The sequence below is a fragment of the Talpa occidentalis genome, unplaced genomic scaffold, assembly GCF_014898055.3.
Source record: "Talpa occidentalis isolate TD23 unplaced genomic scaffold, MPIMG_talOcc4v2.1 talOcc4.4, whole genome shotgun sequence".
NCBI classification, from domain to species: domain Eukaryota; kingdom Metazoa; phylum Chordata; class Mammalia; order Eulipotyphla; family Talpidae; genus Talpa; species Talpa occidentalis.
The window spans coordinates 138,429,864-138,443,399 of NW_023604295.1; the positions used below are offsets into that span (position 1 = coordinate 138,429,864).

General features: G+C 35.1%; 1 protein-coding gene across 4 annotated transcripts in view; it reads left to right on the top strand.

Moving 5' to 3' along the window:
- Positions 1-13,536, top strand: part of WDR17 (WD repeat domain 17) — an 82,479-nt gene that overhangs the window by 23,949 nt on the left and 44,994 nt on the right. For all 4 annotated transcript variants that reach the window (XR_008554054.1, XM_037526462.2, XM_037526464.2 and 1 more), the window contains 5 exons: positions 1,362-1,545; positions 5,115-5,345; positions 8,268-8,519; positions 10,693-10,815; positions 12,905-13,089. Coding sequence is in view for 3 of the 4 variants with exons in the window: in XM_037526462.2 (XP_037382359.1) it covers positions 1,362-1,545; positions 5,115-5,345; positions 8,268-8,519; positions 10,693-10,815; positions 12,905-13,089 (975 nt within the window). In the remaining variant the exon portion in view is untranslated. The remainder of the gene's footprint in view (positions 1-1,361; positions 1,546-5,114; positions 5,346-8,267; positions 8,520-10,692; positions 10,816-12,904; positions 13,090-13,536) is intronic.

A 13,536-nucleotide genomic window follows, 5' to 3' on the forward strand; every position in this document is an offset into this window, starting at 1 on the left:
TTTATACCTTTAAACAATTAAATTATTATATAAAATATATAAAATTTTATATAAAATTATATAAAATTATAAATTATATAGATTGCCATTGAATACACACACCAACAAATCATCCATAACCCACCACCATCGTCCATCATGCTTCCTTCCAGCTGCAGTGCCAGTCAGATTAAAACTTCATTTTTATGGGTTATCTTTAATAATATTTTAATCCAAAATTGTTCAGAAATCTGAAATTCAAGATGTAAGAGATAAAGAAGTTGTAAAAGAGGAAGCCTTAGGAAATAATCATTAGTCAAAAATTTACCACAGTATTCATGATACCAAAATTCAAAGTTGCTTAAATTCTAAACAATAGTGTAATTAGTCTTGTTTTCAGTAATATTAACTAAATTTCCTCTATTGGCTAAGCATTATTAAGCACTAGGAATGCAACTTCCACCCCATTGCAACAAACCAGGTAAATTCTTCTCATGGAACTTGTATTCTTAGTAAGGACAGTGGGTAAGGAGAAGCCATAAAACAAATAAGTCAAAACCTAAGTAATGTTTCAGGAAAAAACATGTTCTACAAAGGATTAAAAACAGGCAATAAGATAGTCATGATATAGATTTGTCTGGTGTGAATTTAGTTATCATGGTAAGAAAACCTCTTTATTGCTGAAACATGAACAGGAGAATGAATATGATTTCAAAACTGTTCAGTAACGCTGAAAGATTCATTATGTGTTAAAGATAAAAACCAGGTACAGCAAAATGACATATATGGTACAACCCCAAAAAGCTAAAGATGGCACATTAATGGCACATTTGCAAAGGAAATAGGAAAATTAGGCCATTCCTTTCTCCCACTTACATATAAGAACACAGACTAAAACCCCATCCAAAAAGCAACATAGAACAGGTTTGATGATGTCATCCTTTAGAAACTTTGGACATCTTAATAATGTGATAATGGGCATTTTATGTAATGTAAATTTCAGAATTCAAATTTAAGTGAAAAATTACAGAAAAATACTTCTAAAGCCAAGGCTTTTTCCCCCCTCACAAATAGATCTAGCTACAGAAAATTAAAAAAAAAAACAAACACCTCAGGATTACTATGAATATTTAAATTGTATATTTTTAAAATTTGTATTTAAAGTGGATGTGTTTAATTGCAATTATCTAATTTTCTTGAAACTGGATTTTTTTCAATTGATTGAATACACTTGGAATAGACCACAGCTTGAAATGTGATCATATCTTGTTATTAGGTGTACTGATTTTCATGTTTGTATACATTTAAAAAATGTGATTATTAATGGACAGTGTATTGTCTAAAAAAAAGCATTAATATGTTTCATTTATATTTTTTTTTAGTTGGATCACCGTTATAATGAATTCAAACTTCATGCAATTATGTCTGAACATAAAAAAACAATCACAGCTATCTCTTGGTGTCCACATAACCCTGATCTGTTTGCGAGTGGCAGTACCGATAATTTAGTGATCATTTGGAATGTTGCAGAACAAAAAGTCATTGCTAAACTCGACAACACAAAAGGTATATTTATGACTGGGATTTATTTTATTGAATGAAATATTTCTATCTTGATATGTATTATTAATATGATTAGCTCAGGTTATAAGCTCAAGTTAGAAAAATATATTTTTCAAACTAGTAGTCTATGACACACTCTCTCGCATCATAATGCATTATTTTGTGTGTACATGTATACAAAACTGAAAATTTCATGAAATAATTATACTTAACATACTGATCAATGAAAAATGTAGTCAATACAAAATAATTTCATTAATATGTAAATATAAAAACATTTTTCAAAATGGACATAAATGAAAAATAGGTAAGATAGTCTTTTATTTATTTTAAATATTTTATTTTATATAATTCTTACATCTTTTTTCATCTTTGCACAATTTATACATTTTCATTTTGTTTATATTTCCCATACAATTGCACCCCCCCCCCTTATTTTGACTCTAGTCCTTCCTTTCACCATTCCACCCCCCACCCAGTGTGTCTCTGGTTTATAGTTGCTTGTTGATTTTGATTTTTACTTTGTATTGATTAGTCTTTTTCCTGGTCTCTTATTTAGGTTTTCTAAATTCCTGCTATGAGTGAGACCATCCGGTATTTTTCTTTTTTCTTTCTGGCTTATTTCGCTGAGCATGATCCCTTCCAGCGCCATCCATGTTGCTGCAAATTGCATGTGTTTATCTTTTTTGATTGCTGAGTAATATTCCATGGTATATATGTACCATATCTTCTTGATCCAGTCATCTATTTTTGGGCATTTGGGTTGTTTCCATAGCTTAGCTATGATCCAGTCATCTATTTTTGGGCATTTGGATTGTTTCTATAGCTTAGCTATTGTAAATAGTGCTGCTATAAACATAGGGGTGCAGATGCCCTTTGGAATTACTGTTTCTGTGTCATTTTGGTAAATACCTAGGAGTGGAATTGGGTAAGATATTCTTAATGAGACAAAATGTCTTGCCTGTTCATTCTTCTCTTCCTTTATGAAACATCTAAGGACAATATTATGTATAAGTTGAGCTGGTTTCTTTCCTTTATCTTCCATTTGGCCAGCTAGAGAGTCCTAGTTCACACAATAGGTCTTAGTGAATTTGAATGATACCATTACACTCTTTCTACCTAGCATCATACCCTATAATGATGAAGTTAAGCAATTATTTTTCTGTGTTAAATGTTAAAACAGTTTGGAAGCTGCTTCTTCCAAAATATAAGTATTATTGTATTATCATCTAGTTTATCTGCTGATTTTTCATCAAATACCATATGCACTGCTTTCATGGAGGAAGAGGTTTTTTTTTTTATTACATATGCACCATAGTTAATAACAGATACACAATTAAAAACGGTCAAAAAATATGTAAAATGAGTAAATCATTGTGGTAATAGTTTCTATAAATTTTACGTATTTTTCTCTTTTGTGAAAAATGCTCAAAGACATTAGTAAGTTACTCATGCTATTTTTTTTTTACTCATGCTATTTTTAAACATTTTAGTTTAATGATTAAAAGTTTAGGTATTTATTTGCAAAAACCTTATGATTGCTTTGGGTCATATAAACCCTTTTGAAATATGAGACTCTTTTTTTAGTCTTAAAATAGAAGTTTGCATTAAATCAGCTTTTTTAATTCCATATTTGAACTTCCACATTCCGTCATTGAACTTGAATCAGCCTCTGTATTTTTCACTTCATTATTCTTTTTTTCTTAATTATTCATTTAAAGGAAAGTGAGTATTAGTTTATTTAAATGTAAAATGTTAAATTTGTCATCAACTTAAAAAATATTACACTTAACCTTTCAGGAAGGAAAAAAACCTTAGCAATGGATACTGTTACTACCTACCTTTCTTAGAATATTGTTGGAGATATGAAATAAGTTGCTATTTATAAGCTCTTTGAAATCCTTGTATATAATCAACCACTGAAAAAGTGTCTTCTGTTAGATGACGTTGTTTCTGATCACTTCTGTTTCCTTGCTGCCTTTTTCAAAATCTGCATTCACAGCATTGCTGTGACTTTCTTCAGGCAGCCATTTTGAGCAGTACCAAGTATCTTATTCCTTACTGGGGACATTCTTTTTCTGTTAATGGATCCTAACACTGCATCAGCTTTTCTATTGGGCTTATTTATGTATTTGCTCATTTACTAAATAAATACATATATGAATTCCCATTTTATATCAGGCTCTGAACTAGGTGCTTATAATGTTAACACAAACTGGACTTATTTCAGTGAATAGCTTTCAACTCTCTATCCTTATCATTTTCTCATCCTGAGAAACATTGCTCATCCTGTCTTTTTTTTTTTTAAAGATTTACTTATTTATACATACAAGAACTGGGGTATACATACAAGAACTGGGGTGTGTGGGGGTGTGTGTGTGTGTGTGTGTGTGTCTGAGAGGATTCACCAGAGACAGAGTGGGGAACAGAACAGGCAGACTGACTGAAATACACTGCTGAGGGGAGCAGCAGGCGAGACAGGAGAGGTCTGCTGCACCATGTGGGTTGCTCCCTAGCCAGCTGGGGATCGAACTCCAGCTGCAGTGGCTGTGGATAGCATCACAGTGCTGCGAATAACCCCTTGTGCCACCAGGGAGGCCCTTCATCCCATCTATTTAAACTTCCAATAAAATTAAATCCATTTCTTCCCAAGACAGTAGTCCATTGGTTCTCAAACCCTTATACATTTCAAAATCATTTAAAGGAGCTTATTAAAATAGATTCCTGGGACCTAACACCACATGCTCTGATGTGCATATTCAGTTTGATGATTCTGGTTCTGTTAATTATTTTATCTCTGTTGTGAAATTCATAATCTCTTGAGTCATAAATTTATCATAGCACTTATGTGTAATTTAGTTAAGCACAATTATAGTGGAAATGTTAATATGAACGTTTATACTTTGTCTTTAAAAGGGATTTTCAGCACGTTATTATATTTAATTTCTTAACTAACATGAAATAGGTTGTCAACTATGTTTAGTTATATGTATTTTATTGATGAGGAAACAGGTTTAAAGAGGCCAAGTGATTCATTTAGTTAATCTGAGGGAAATCTAAGATTTGGATTTAAATTCCTGATGTGATTTAGATTATAACATTAATCTTAGTGTTACCAAATCCTTATAGTAGCATTTAATTGTTCACGCACTTAATCCTTATCTCCCTAATTTGTATTTAAGATCCACTAGCTTGTATATCTAAAATTCCTGGAGCAGCTCTCATACACAATACACAGTAACAATTTATTGCTATAATTTATTGCGATAATATATATATAGGAAAGAACTCTGTACATTTCTTTCACTGTATGAAAACATGGTCATATTAGTAGTTTCAAACCTAAACAGGTATAGTCTTCCTTTCATCATAGAAGTACCTAAATAAGTCCCCGGTAATCTTTGGGGTTGCTTTATAAATCCAGTTCCCAAGTAAGAAGGTACTGTGTTCTTTTTATTAATAACATGGTCCATGTGTTTTAATTTACTTTAGAAATGTAGAATGCACGTAAGATTTACTGGTGCAATTTTATAACACATCTTAATTATAGATCTCTATCTAATTTATTGCAGAGATGCCTGCCTCTCTTAGCTGGTGTTGGAATGCAGATGATGCTGTAGCATTTATCTCACACAGAGGCCCACTGTTCATTTGGACTCTATCAGGACCAGAGAATGGAGTGACTGTACATAAAGAAGCTCATAGCTTCTTGTCTGATATCTGTATATTCAGATGGCATACCCAGAAAAAGGGAAAAGTTGTATTTGGCCATATTGATGGAAGTCTATCAATTTTTCAACCAGGTAAGAACTTAGTCAGATCTCTTACATTTCATTTTCCTTAGCATATATGTAGTTTCTTCTTTAGGCAACATGAAAGTAACTAAATTTTAAAGATTTTTTAAAATTTATTTGTGCGTGCAAGAACTGGGGTATAGGCCAGAGATGTGTGTGTGTGGTGAGGCAGGGGGCACTGAGAGGATTCACCAGAAACAGAATGGGCAGCAGAACAGGCAGATCCACTGAAATACTCTCCTGAGGGGAGCAGCAGAGGAGACAGACGAGGTCTGCTGCGCCATGTGGATATCTCCCTGGCTGGGGATCGAACTCGTGCTGCAGTGGCTGCCGATAGCTTGATAGCACTGAGACTCAATCCCTTGAGCCACTAGGGAGGACTCCTGAAGGTAACAAAATTTTAACTTTAAGATAATTCTGCAAATATTATCTAGCTTTATGCTGATTCCAAATAATCATTTATAGCAAATTTTATTTGTAAGAGATTGTAGTATTGTAGTACATTCAATTCAGCATGTAGATTTTACCCTGAGTAGCACAGGGATTACTTTCTGCTTCTTTTTGTTTTGTTGTCTCAAACTCCTTCGCCAAATCTGTTCAGTCGTCTGAGCACATTCTATTTTATAGTTGGTAAACAAGTCTCACAGTTAAGCGACATCGTTCACGGATTTCCTGTTTTTGACCTGGTGACTATCACTTCTCCCTCCTCTACTCTTCATCTGGCCGTTTTCCTTAGTGCCAGGAGGGAGATTCAGAAGCGATAAAGACAATTCCTTCTCTTGCCTCTTTGCACTGTGATATGTGACCAGATCTCATTCGGCACATTTCCCACTTCTTCCCTGGCTGTTCCACACCAGAGATTTCACAAGGATTGTGACTTATTTTTTGAGGCATCTGTATGCTGCCTGAGCTCAGAGAAGGGTCGTGAGGAGCGTATTTTCATTGTGATTAGCATTTCATTCTGTATACTTTTCGTATTTTGTAATGTGTCATTATGACCATCTTATTTTTTATTGACTAGTGCTTTTCTTGCCTTATTTTTCTTGTTAGGCATTTTTGAAGGCTTTAATATGCAAGACATTGAGACATTGTATTGTACATCTAAGATAGAAAACATTGAGACTTTGTATGCTTATTCTGGCTTAGAAAGAATAGGGAAAAATAAAGTCTCCTTTGTTTTACTCTAGCCTAGGTTTCCATCAGGATAGAAAGTATATTTCCATGGTCTGAGCTGTGTGACGCCTCCCAGAAGAGGCCTTTGTTTTCCAGTAGCGCAAATCTTCTAGTTGTTAAAACGAAGTAATTTTTGCATCTGTACCCACATTATCAAATGTTATTTTTCTGGTTCATCCACAAACTGGCTGACTTAGAACAACATAAACTTATTGTCTCACAATTGTAGAGGTCAGAAGTACCAAGTGAAAGTGTTGGCAAAGCCCTTGGAAGGCTCTGGGGAAGCTCCAGTAGCAGGCCTCTACTTAATTTCTGGTAATTTCTTGGCTTATGGAATCACACTTCCAGTTTTCACAGTGTATTCTCTGTGTGTGTACATGCATATGTCTGTGTCCAAATTTCCTTTTTCATATGGACACCGTCATATTGAATCAGGTCCATCCTAATGACCTTGTTCAGCCGTACCTACCCTCTTTCCAAAACGGCCATATTCACAGATACCTAGGGTTAGAACTTCAACCCTCTTTGCGGGGTGCACAATTCAACTGATAACAACCCAACATGAGCTTCTTGACTTCATTTGTTCCACATGACTTTTAGCAATTCATATGCACAAAACACTGTTTAAAGTGTAATCCTGCTATGTGTTGTCCTTTGCACTCACATGAGCTAGTGGGGCCTGAAGGAAACATTACTTTTTAATTCTAACATTACATTCTGAATTTTTTTTTTGAGTTTGAAACTTTGAGACTGTTTACCTTTGATGGTGATGTTGCATTTTTTAGTTTTTCTGAGGAGTGGTCACTCTTACCCACTTATTGGCCTTACAAATAGGAAACATTGTTTTCTGACACCGTAGATGACGCAGGGTTTAGACCCACATCTCTTGAATGTATATTACCATGCCCACCACCCAACACCCATAGTCTAGACCACTTTGTTGTCTACCTCCCCTCACTCCCACTAGTAGCCTCAGTTTTACAGATTTTTTAAACTGTGCTTAATAATGCATGTGCACTGAGTAGGAAATAGGAGGACTTGGTAGGTCCTAGTAAGTGATGAAATGAGGAATTGGACCAGCCAGTTTGTTCCAAAGTCTATGCTTTTAATCACATAATCCTTTTATGTGTTTTTTTTTAAAGATTTATTTATTTATGTATACAAGAACTGGGGTACAGGCCAGAGGTGGGAGGAGGTGAGAGGATTCACCAGACGGAGTGGGGAACAGAACAGGCAGAAACATATTGCTGAGGGGAGCAGCGGACAAGTCAGGAGAGGTCTGCTGAGCCATGTGAGTTTGCTCCCTGGCTGGCTGGGTATCAAACATGCTGCAGAGGTTGCAGATAGCTTCATAGTTTGTGTCTTAACCCCTTGCACCACCAGGGAGGCCCCATAATTGTCCTTTGAGGAGCAATTCTATATCCTATGCTGTTGTAACTTAATAAAACTTGTAGCTGTTGACAAGATAATATGTCTTAGTTATCTGTTTCTATTTCTTGTCACTTTTGAGTAAAAAGTGAGCAAAACATTCAGGGTACTAGAGATTACCAGAGCAAATCAGTTCAGTCTGACTTTAATTATTAGAACAAACTAATTCACCCACAGTCACATGTAAATTGTGACTTCTGCATAGAAATGCTAGATTGTTTTCCCAACACTTTCAGAGGTCATTGGTATACAAAGAAAAAATCTACGATTGCGGTATTTGGTCCCTTTTTGAGAATCTTGTTTAAAATAATTTTCTTTATATTTTAATAGGTAATAAAAGTCAGAAACATGTTCTGAGACCTGAATCTCTTGAAGGGACAGATGAAGAGGATCCAATTACAGCCCTGGAATGGGACCCACTATCTACTGATTATCTTCTCGTGGCTAATTTGCATTATGGAATTCGTCTAATAGATTCTGAATCACTGTATTGCATAACAACTTTTAATTTCCCCAGTGCAGCAGCTTCTGTACAGTGCTTAGCCTGGGTTCACAGTGCTCCTGGGATGTTTGTAACTGGAGGTAAATTACCCTATTCCTTAAAATTTTTCATGTGTGCATATTCTTTAGTTGAGTCAGAATTTTATACTCTTTTACAGGTTGATTTTGTGTAAAATATATTACTATTGCAGGTAGTATTATTTATTATAGTAAATACTAAGCTTGCTTTTATTTATACTGTGATTTATTAACATAATTAATGAAATTGAGGCCCAGTTTCTTGGTAATAAATTAGAATATATTATATTGTACACATGTGTGATACAGGTTTGCATTTGTGTGTGTACAAAAAGCAAAGACAATTCAATTTCAGGCATGGCGGGATGACAGTGACAGTACTGACCAGAAAAGTAGTTTACCAGAGTGGGAGTTCTGTTAGCTTCGTTGATCATTTTGACAGTCAGTGACCACATATGCTTACAGAGACCCAAGCATTTTCAACCTCGGTTGGAAATGAAAGTGGAATTTCTCACCGTGAATTGAAAGAATACTCCTTCATGGTTTCATAATCACAAGAGAATTAGTAAAGCTGAGGCGTAACTGGGAATGAGAAGATGGGGAATTTAAAATAGTAATTGGGATTTAAATTACTGTAATTTACCATTTACTTAAGTTCAGGAAGAGAGGCCACTGAGGAGACAGAGTATTTCAGCTAGTGTTTAAATACTTCCCATATTTATTTAGTGTAAAATAAAAGAAAGAATTTATATGCTCACAACATTTTTAAAGAAAGTCTTTACTTCTTTAAGCACTTACATTAAGTGTGAAGTAGGTGGATTCTTTTTGTGTATTTTAATTCTCTTTAATGTCATCGGATATAATTAGTGATGGAGGTGGGAATATTTCTATATGTTATTATTATTGAGATATAATGCACATACCATAAAATTAAGCATTTTAAAGTATACAATTCAGTGGTTTCTATATTCACAAAGTTGCACAATCACCACTCTAGTTCCAGGGCATTTCATCACTCCCCCAATATAGTCTATACCCATAGTCACTACTGCTCAATCTGATGATTTACTTTCTCTCTGTAGGTTTGCCTGTTCTGAACTTTTCATTTAAAAGGAACCATTCAACATGTGACCTTTATGTCTTGCTTCTGTGACTTAGCATAAAGTTTTTAAGATTCATCCATATAGACTGTGTATCAGTATTTCATTCCTTTTATGGCCGAATAATATTCCATTATATGGATGTGACTGATTTTGTTTATCCATTTATTAGTTGATAGACATTTAACTTATTTCTACTTTTTGTTATTATGAATAATGCTACTATGCATATTTCTGGGCAAACATTTGTATGAACATGTTCATATTGCTGGCATATAGGTACATAGAGGTTTATGTGTAGGGGTGCAATTGCTGGATCATGTGGTCATTTCATTTTTAATCATTTGAGTAACTACTAGACTATTTTCCAAAGCATTGTTAAGATAGGATTATTATAAGGAAGGGAACTTTCTAATTTGTCTTCAGTATACTAGGCAGTTGCCAGTGAGCCAGGGAGCTTTTTTTTTTTTTTTTTTTTTTTTTTTAATTTATTTATTTGTTTGTTTTGTTTATACAAGCACTGGGTACAGTCAGAAGCGCGGGAGGGTGAGAGAATTCACCAGAGCCAGAGCGGGGAGCAGAGCAGGCAGAAGGACCAAAGTACACTGCTGAGGGAGCAGCGGGCGGCAGGAGAGGTCTGCGCGCCATGTGGGACCCTCCTCCGGTGGCCGGGGAGCAGCCGGGGATCGAACTGGCGCCGCAGAGGCCGCGGGCAGCTTCACAACCCAGCGCTCAACCACTGCGCCACCGGGGAGGCCCGAGCCAGGGAGCTTTTTATAAACATTTCAAAAAAGGAAGGATTATTTATACTGGGGTATAAAGTTTTCTATGACTGACTATTTCTTAGAGCAGGTGTGCCGGTGGGGTACTTTTTTGTGATGAAGTTGTCATAATGGTCTTTGTGGGAGTAAGCTGTCAAGGCAGGCATTCTCCTCCCAAAAAGGTGCATGGAACAGACAAAAAAAGTCAAACATGCCAAAATTTTTATGTATTACTGTACAGTACTGTTGTTTGAAGAATATAAGTAAGTAGTGATAAAATTCTTATAAGTTAAAGTTGTAACATTTTTTTGTCTGGGCATTTATGTTTAAAAAAATTCATTAACATAACGAATGCCTTTCTTTTCATCTGACTAGATTCTCAAGTGGGTGTTTTACGTATTTGGAATGTTTCAAGAACAACACCTATTGATAATTTTAAATTAAAGAAAACAGGATTTCACTGCTTGCATGTGCTTAATTCTCCCCCAAGAAAAAAATGTAAGTAAAGAGAGCTAAAATTTAGTATTTTAAATACCACGTTAGCTGCTATGAAATAATATATCAATATAAATATATCAAATACAATATACTGCCAAAAAACAAAATTAAAAAAAAATCCTTTGATAATATATGTGCTAAAAGAGCCATTAAAACCACATAATATCTAATATTTATAAATTGAAAATATTTAGAACCAAGTTACATTTTTAAATACTATTAAATAAATATTTAGATTAAATAAACTTACCTGAATGAGAGACTTTGTTTTATTTATTTATTTATTTGTTTATTTATTTTTTGATTTTTTTTTTTTTAATAGAGGCATGTTTTATTTATTTATTTATTTGTTTGTTTTGTTTATACATGCACTGGGTACAGTCAGAAGCGCGGGAGGGTGAGAGAATTCACCAGAGCCAGAGCAGGGAGCAGAGCAGGCAGAAGGACCGAAGTACACTGCTGAGGGGAGCAGCGGGCGGCAGGAGAGGTCTGCGCGCCCTGTGGGACCCTCCTCCGGTGGCCGGGCAGCAGTCGAGGATCGAACCGGCGCCGCAGAGGCTGCAGGCAGCTTCGCAACCCAGCACTCAACCGCTGCGCCACCGGGGAGGCCCTTATTTATTTATTTTTATCAAAAGGGACTGACTTTTTTTTTAAAGATTTATTTATTTATGCATACAAGAACTGAGGTACAGGCCAGAGATGCGGGTTGGGGGGTTGAGAGAATTCACCAGAGACAGAGTGGGGAACAGAACAGGCAGACTAACCAAAATACACTGCTCAGGAGAGCAGCAGGCGAGACAGGAGAGGTCGGCCTCGCCATGTGAGTTGCTTCCTGGCGGGCTAGGGATCGAACTTGTGCTGCAGAGGCTGTGCATTGCTTCATAGTGCAGTGCTTAACCCCTTGCGCCATCAGAGAGGCCCCAAGAGACTTTGTGTTTTAAATATGCCTGTTTACCATCTCTCTATGGTTTATAATAAAGTTAAAATAACCCAATATTCAAAATGTCAAAGCTAGAACATATATTCTATGTCAGAATATCTGTTGTCCTCGATTAGTAGTTAGGATTATGGATGTTCTATATCTTGAATATTTTGTGTATTTTTTTCAAATTAGTTTTCATTGCTTCCATATTTAAGAAAAAAAATAAAATTCATTTCAGTTATTAAAAAAGGTCTACATTTTGGGGGAAGGGACTTAGAATTAGACTTTTTTTCTTAAATATGAGAAAAAATTAACTTCCCATTAAATCAATCATGATTACTCTGTGCAGTTCATAGTATTCTCATTCATGTGTAGACCATAAAAAACAAGGGAAGGAGACTGAAAATCTAATTGTTCATTTCTCCTTACTCACTACTATGTTTATAACATACTAGATAATTGAACGGTACTATTTAAAGTAATGTAAATTATGGTTAGCAAATTTGGGATCTAATTTAGTAGGCAATGATAAATAGTGGAAAATTTCTGTATTTGAACCTCTGGCCTTTTCACGAATTTAAGCTTTTCTTGAAAATCTTAATGCTTCAAAATTCTGTGGACTAGAGGATCTAGAAACATTAGGACTAAATAATTATTTTCATTGGATTAGAAATTAGGGGAGAAGAGTTGTAAGAGAAAAAGTTCTAAGAGTTATGAGAGAAAATATTTTAGAAAATACTGCGTGTGTGTGTATGTGGAGGGTAAGCATAAGCTATTATTTAGACATTTTGAAGGAAAATTCTAATTCAAAAATAATCATACTGTTTTTTAATTTATGGGGTGATAAGAAAACAATGATTCAGAACATGTTGTGATTCTTCACACACTAATTTTTATCCATCTCGTTCCACTGCACTTCTGTACATCTCCTTTCAAAATAACATCTATATATATATATTGTGTATATGTACATGGGAATACTTTGGCAATATGCACAAGTAATTCTCTGGCAAGAACTCCTGTAATCATTGCTTTAATGGCTTACTGATACAAATTCAGAATAAAAGAAATCAAAAGAGCATCTCTATGAACCAGCCCTGTAATGTCATTCCTGTATATGGGACGCTGTTGTCATAAATGTTTACTTGTTCATGTTTTTTCTTTTAGTTTCAATCCAGTCTCCAACTAAAAATCATTATACATCCTCAACAAGTGAAGCAGTCCCACCCCCAACTTTGACACAGAATCAAGCATTTTCTCTTCCTCCTGGCCATGCAGTGTGCTGTTTCTTGGATGGTGGAGTTGGCCTTTATGACATGGGAGCCAAGAAGTGGGATTTTCTTAGGGACTTGGTATGTCTGTAGTAATTTTAATTCCCTTCCATACCCCACCATGTCATTGTTTCTGCTGGTTGGGGTAGAAGTTTCATCCCTATTCCCCAATGCTTGGGTGAAGACAAATTGTAAGGCTGTGTAACTTAAGTGTTTAAGTTGAACTCTGATTTCCACATAGGTATATAATAATTAAGTTCCAATTTATAAGTTTCTCTATATACCACTTTACAGATTTATGGGGTATTTAAGATTCAAGTCACCATGTAACAGGAACCTGGTATTCCAAATTCCACATTATAAGCTTCCTAGAATATTCTGAAACAAGATTCATTAAAAATGAACACCGTGGTAGATTCCTATTATTTTTCCAAAATTGAGAAGTTCTTTTGGAGTTTGTTGTTGGTGTAAAAAAGAATATTTGCATTAAAATCTCTAGTTTCAAATTTATCTTGGTCTCTTATTGTA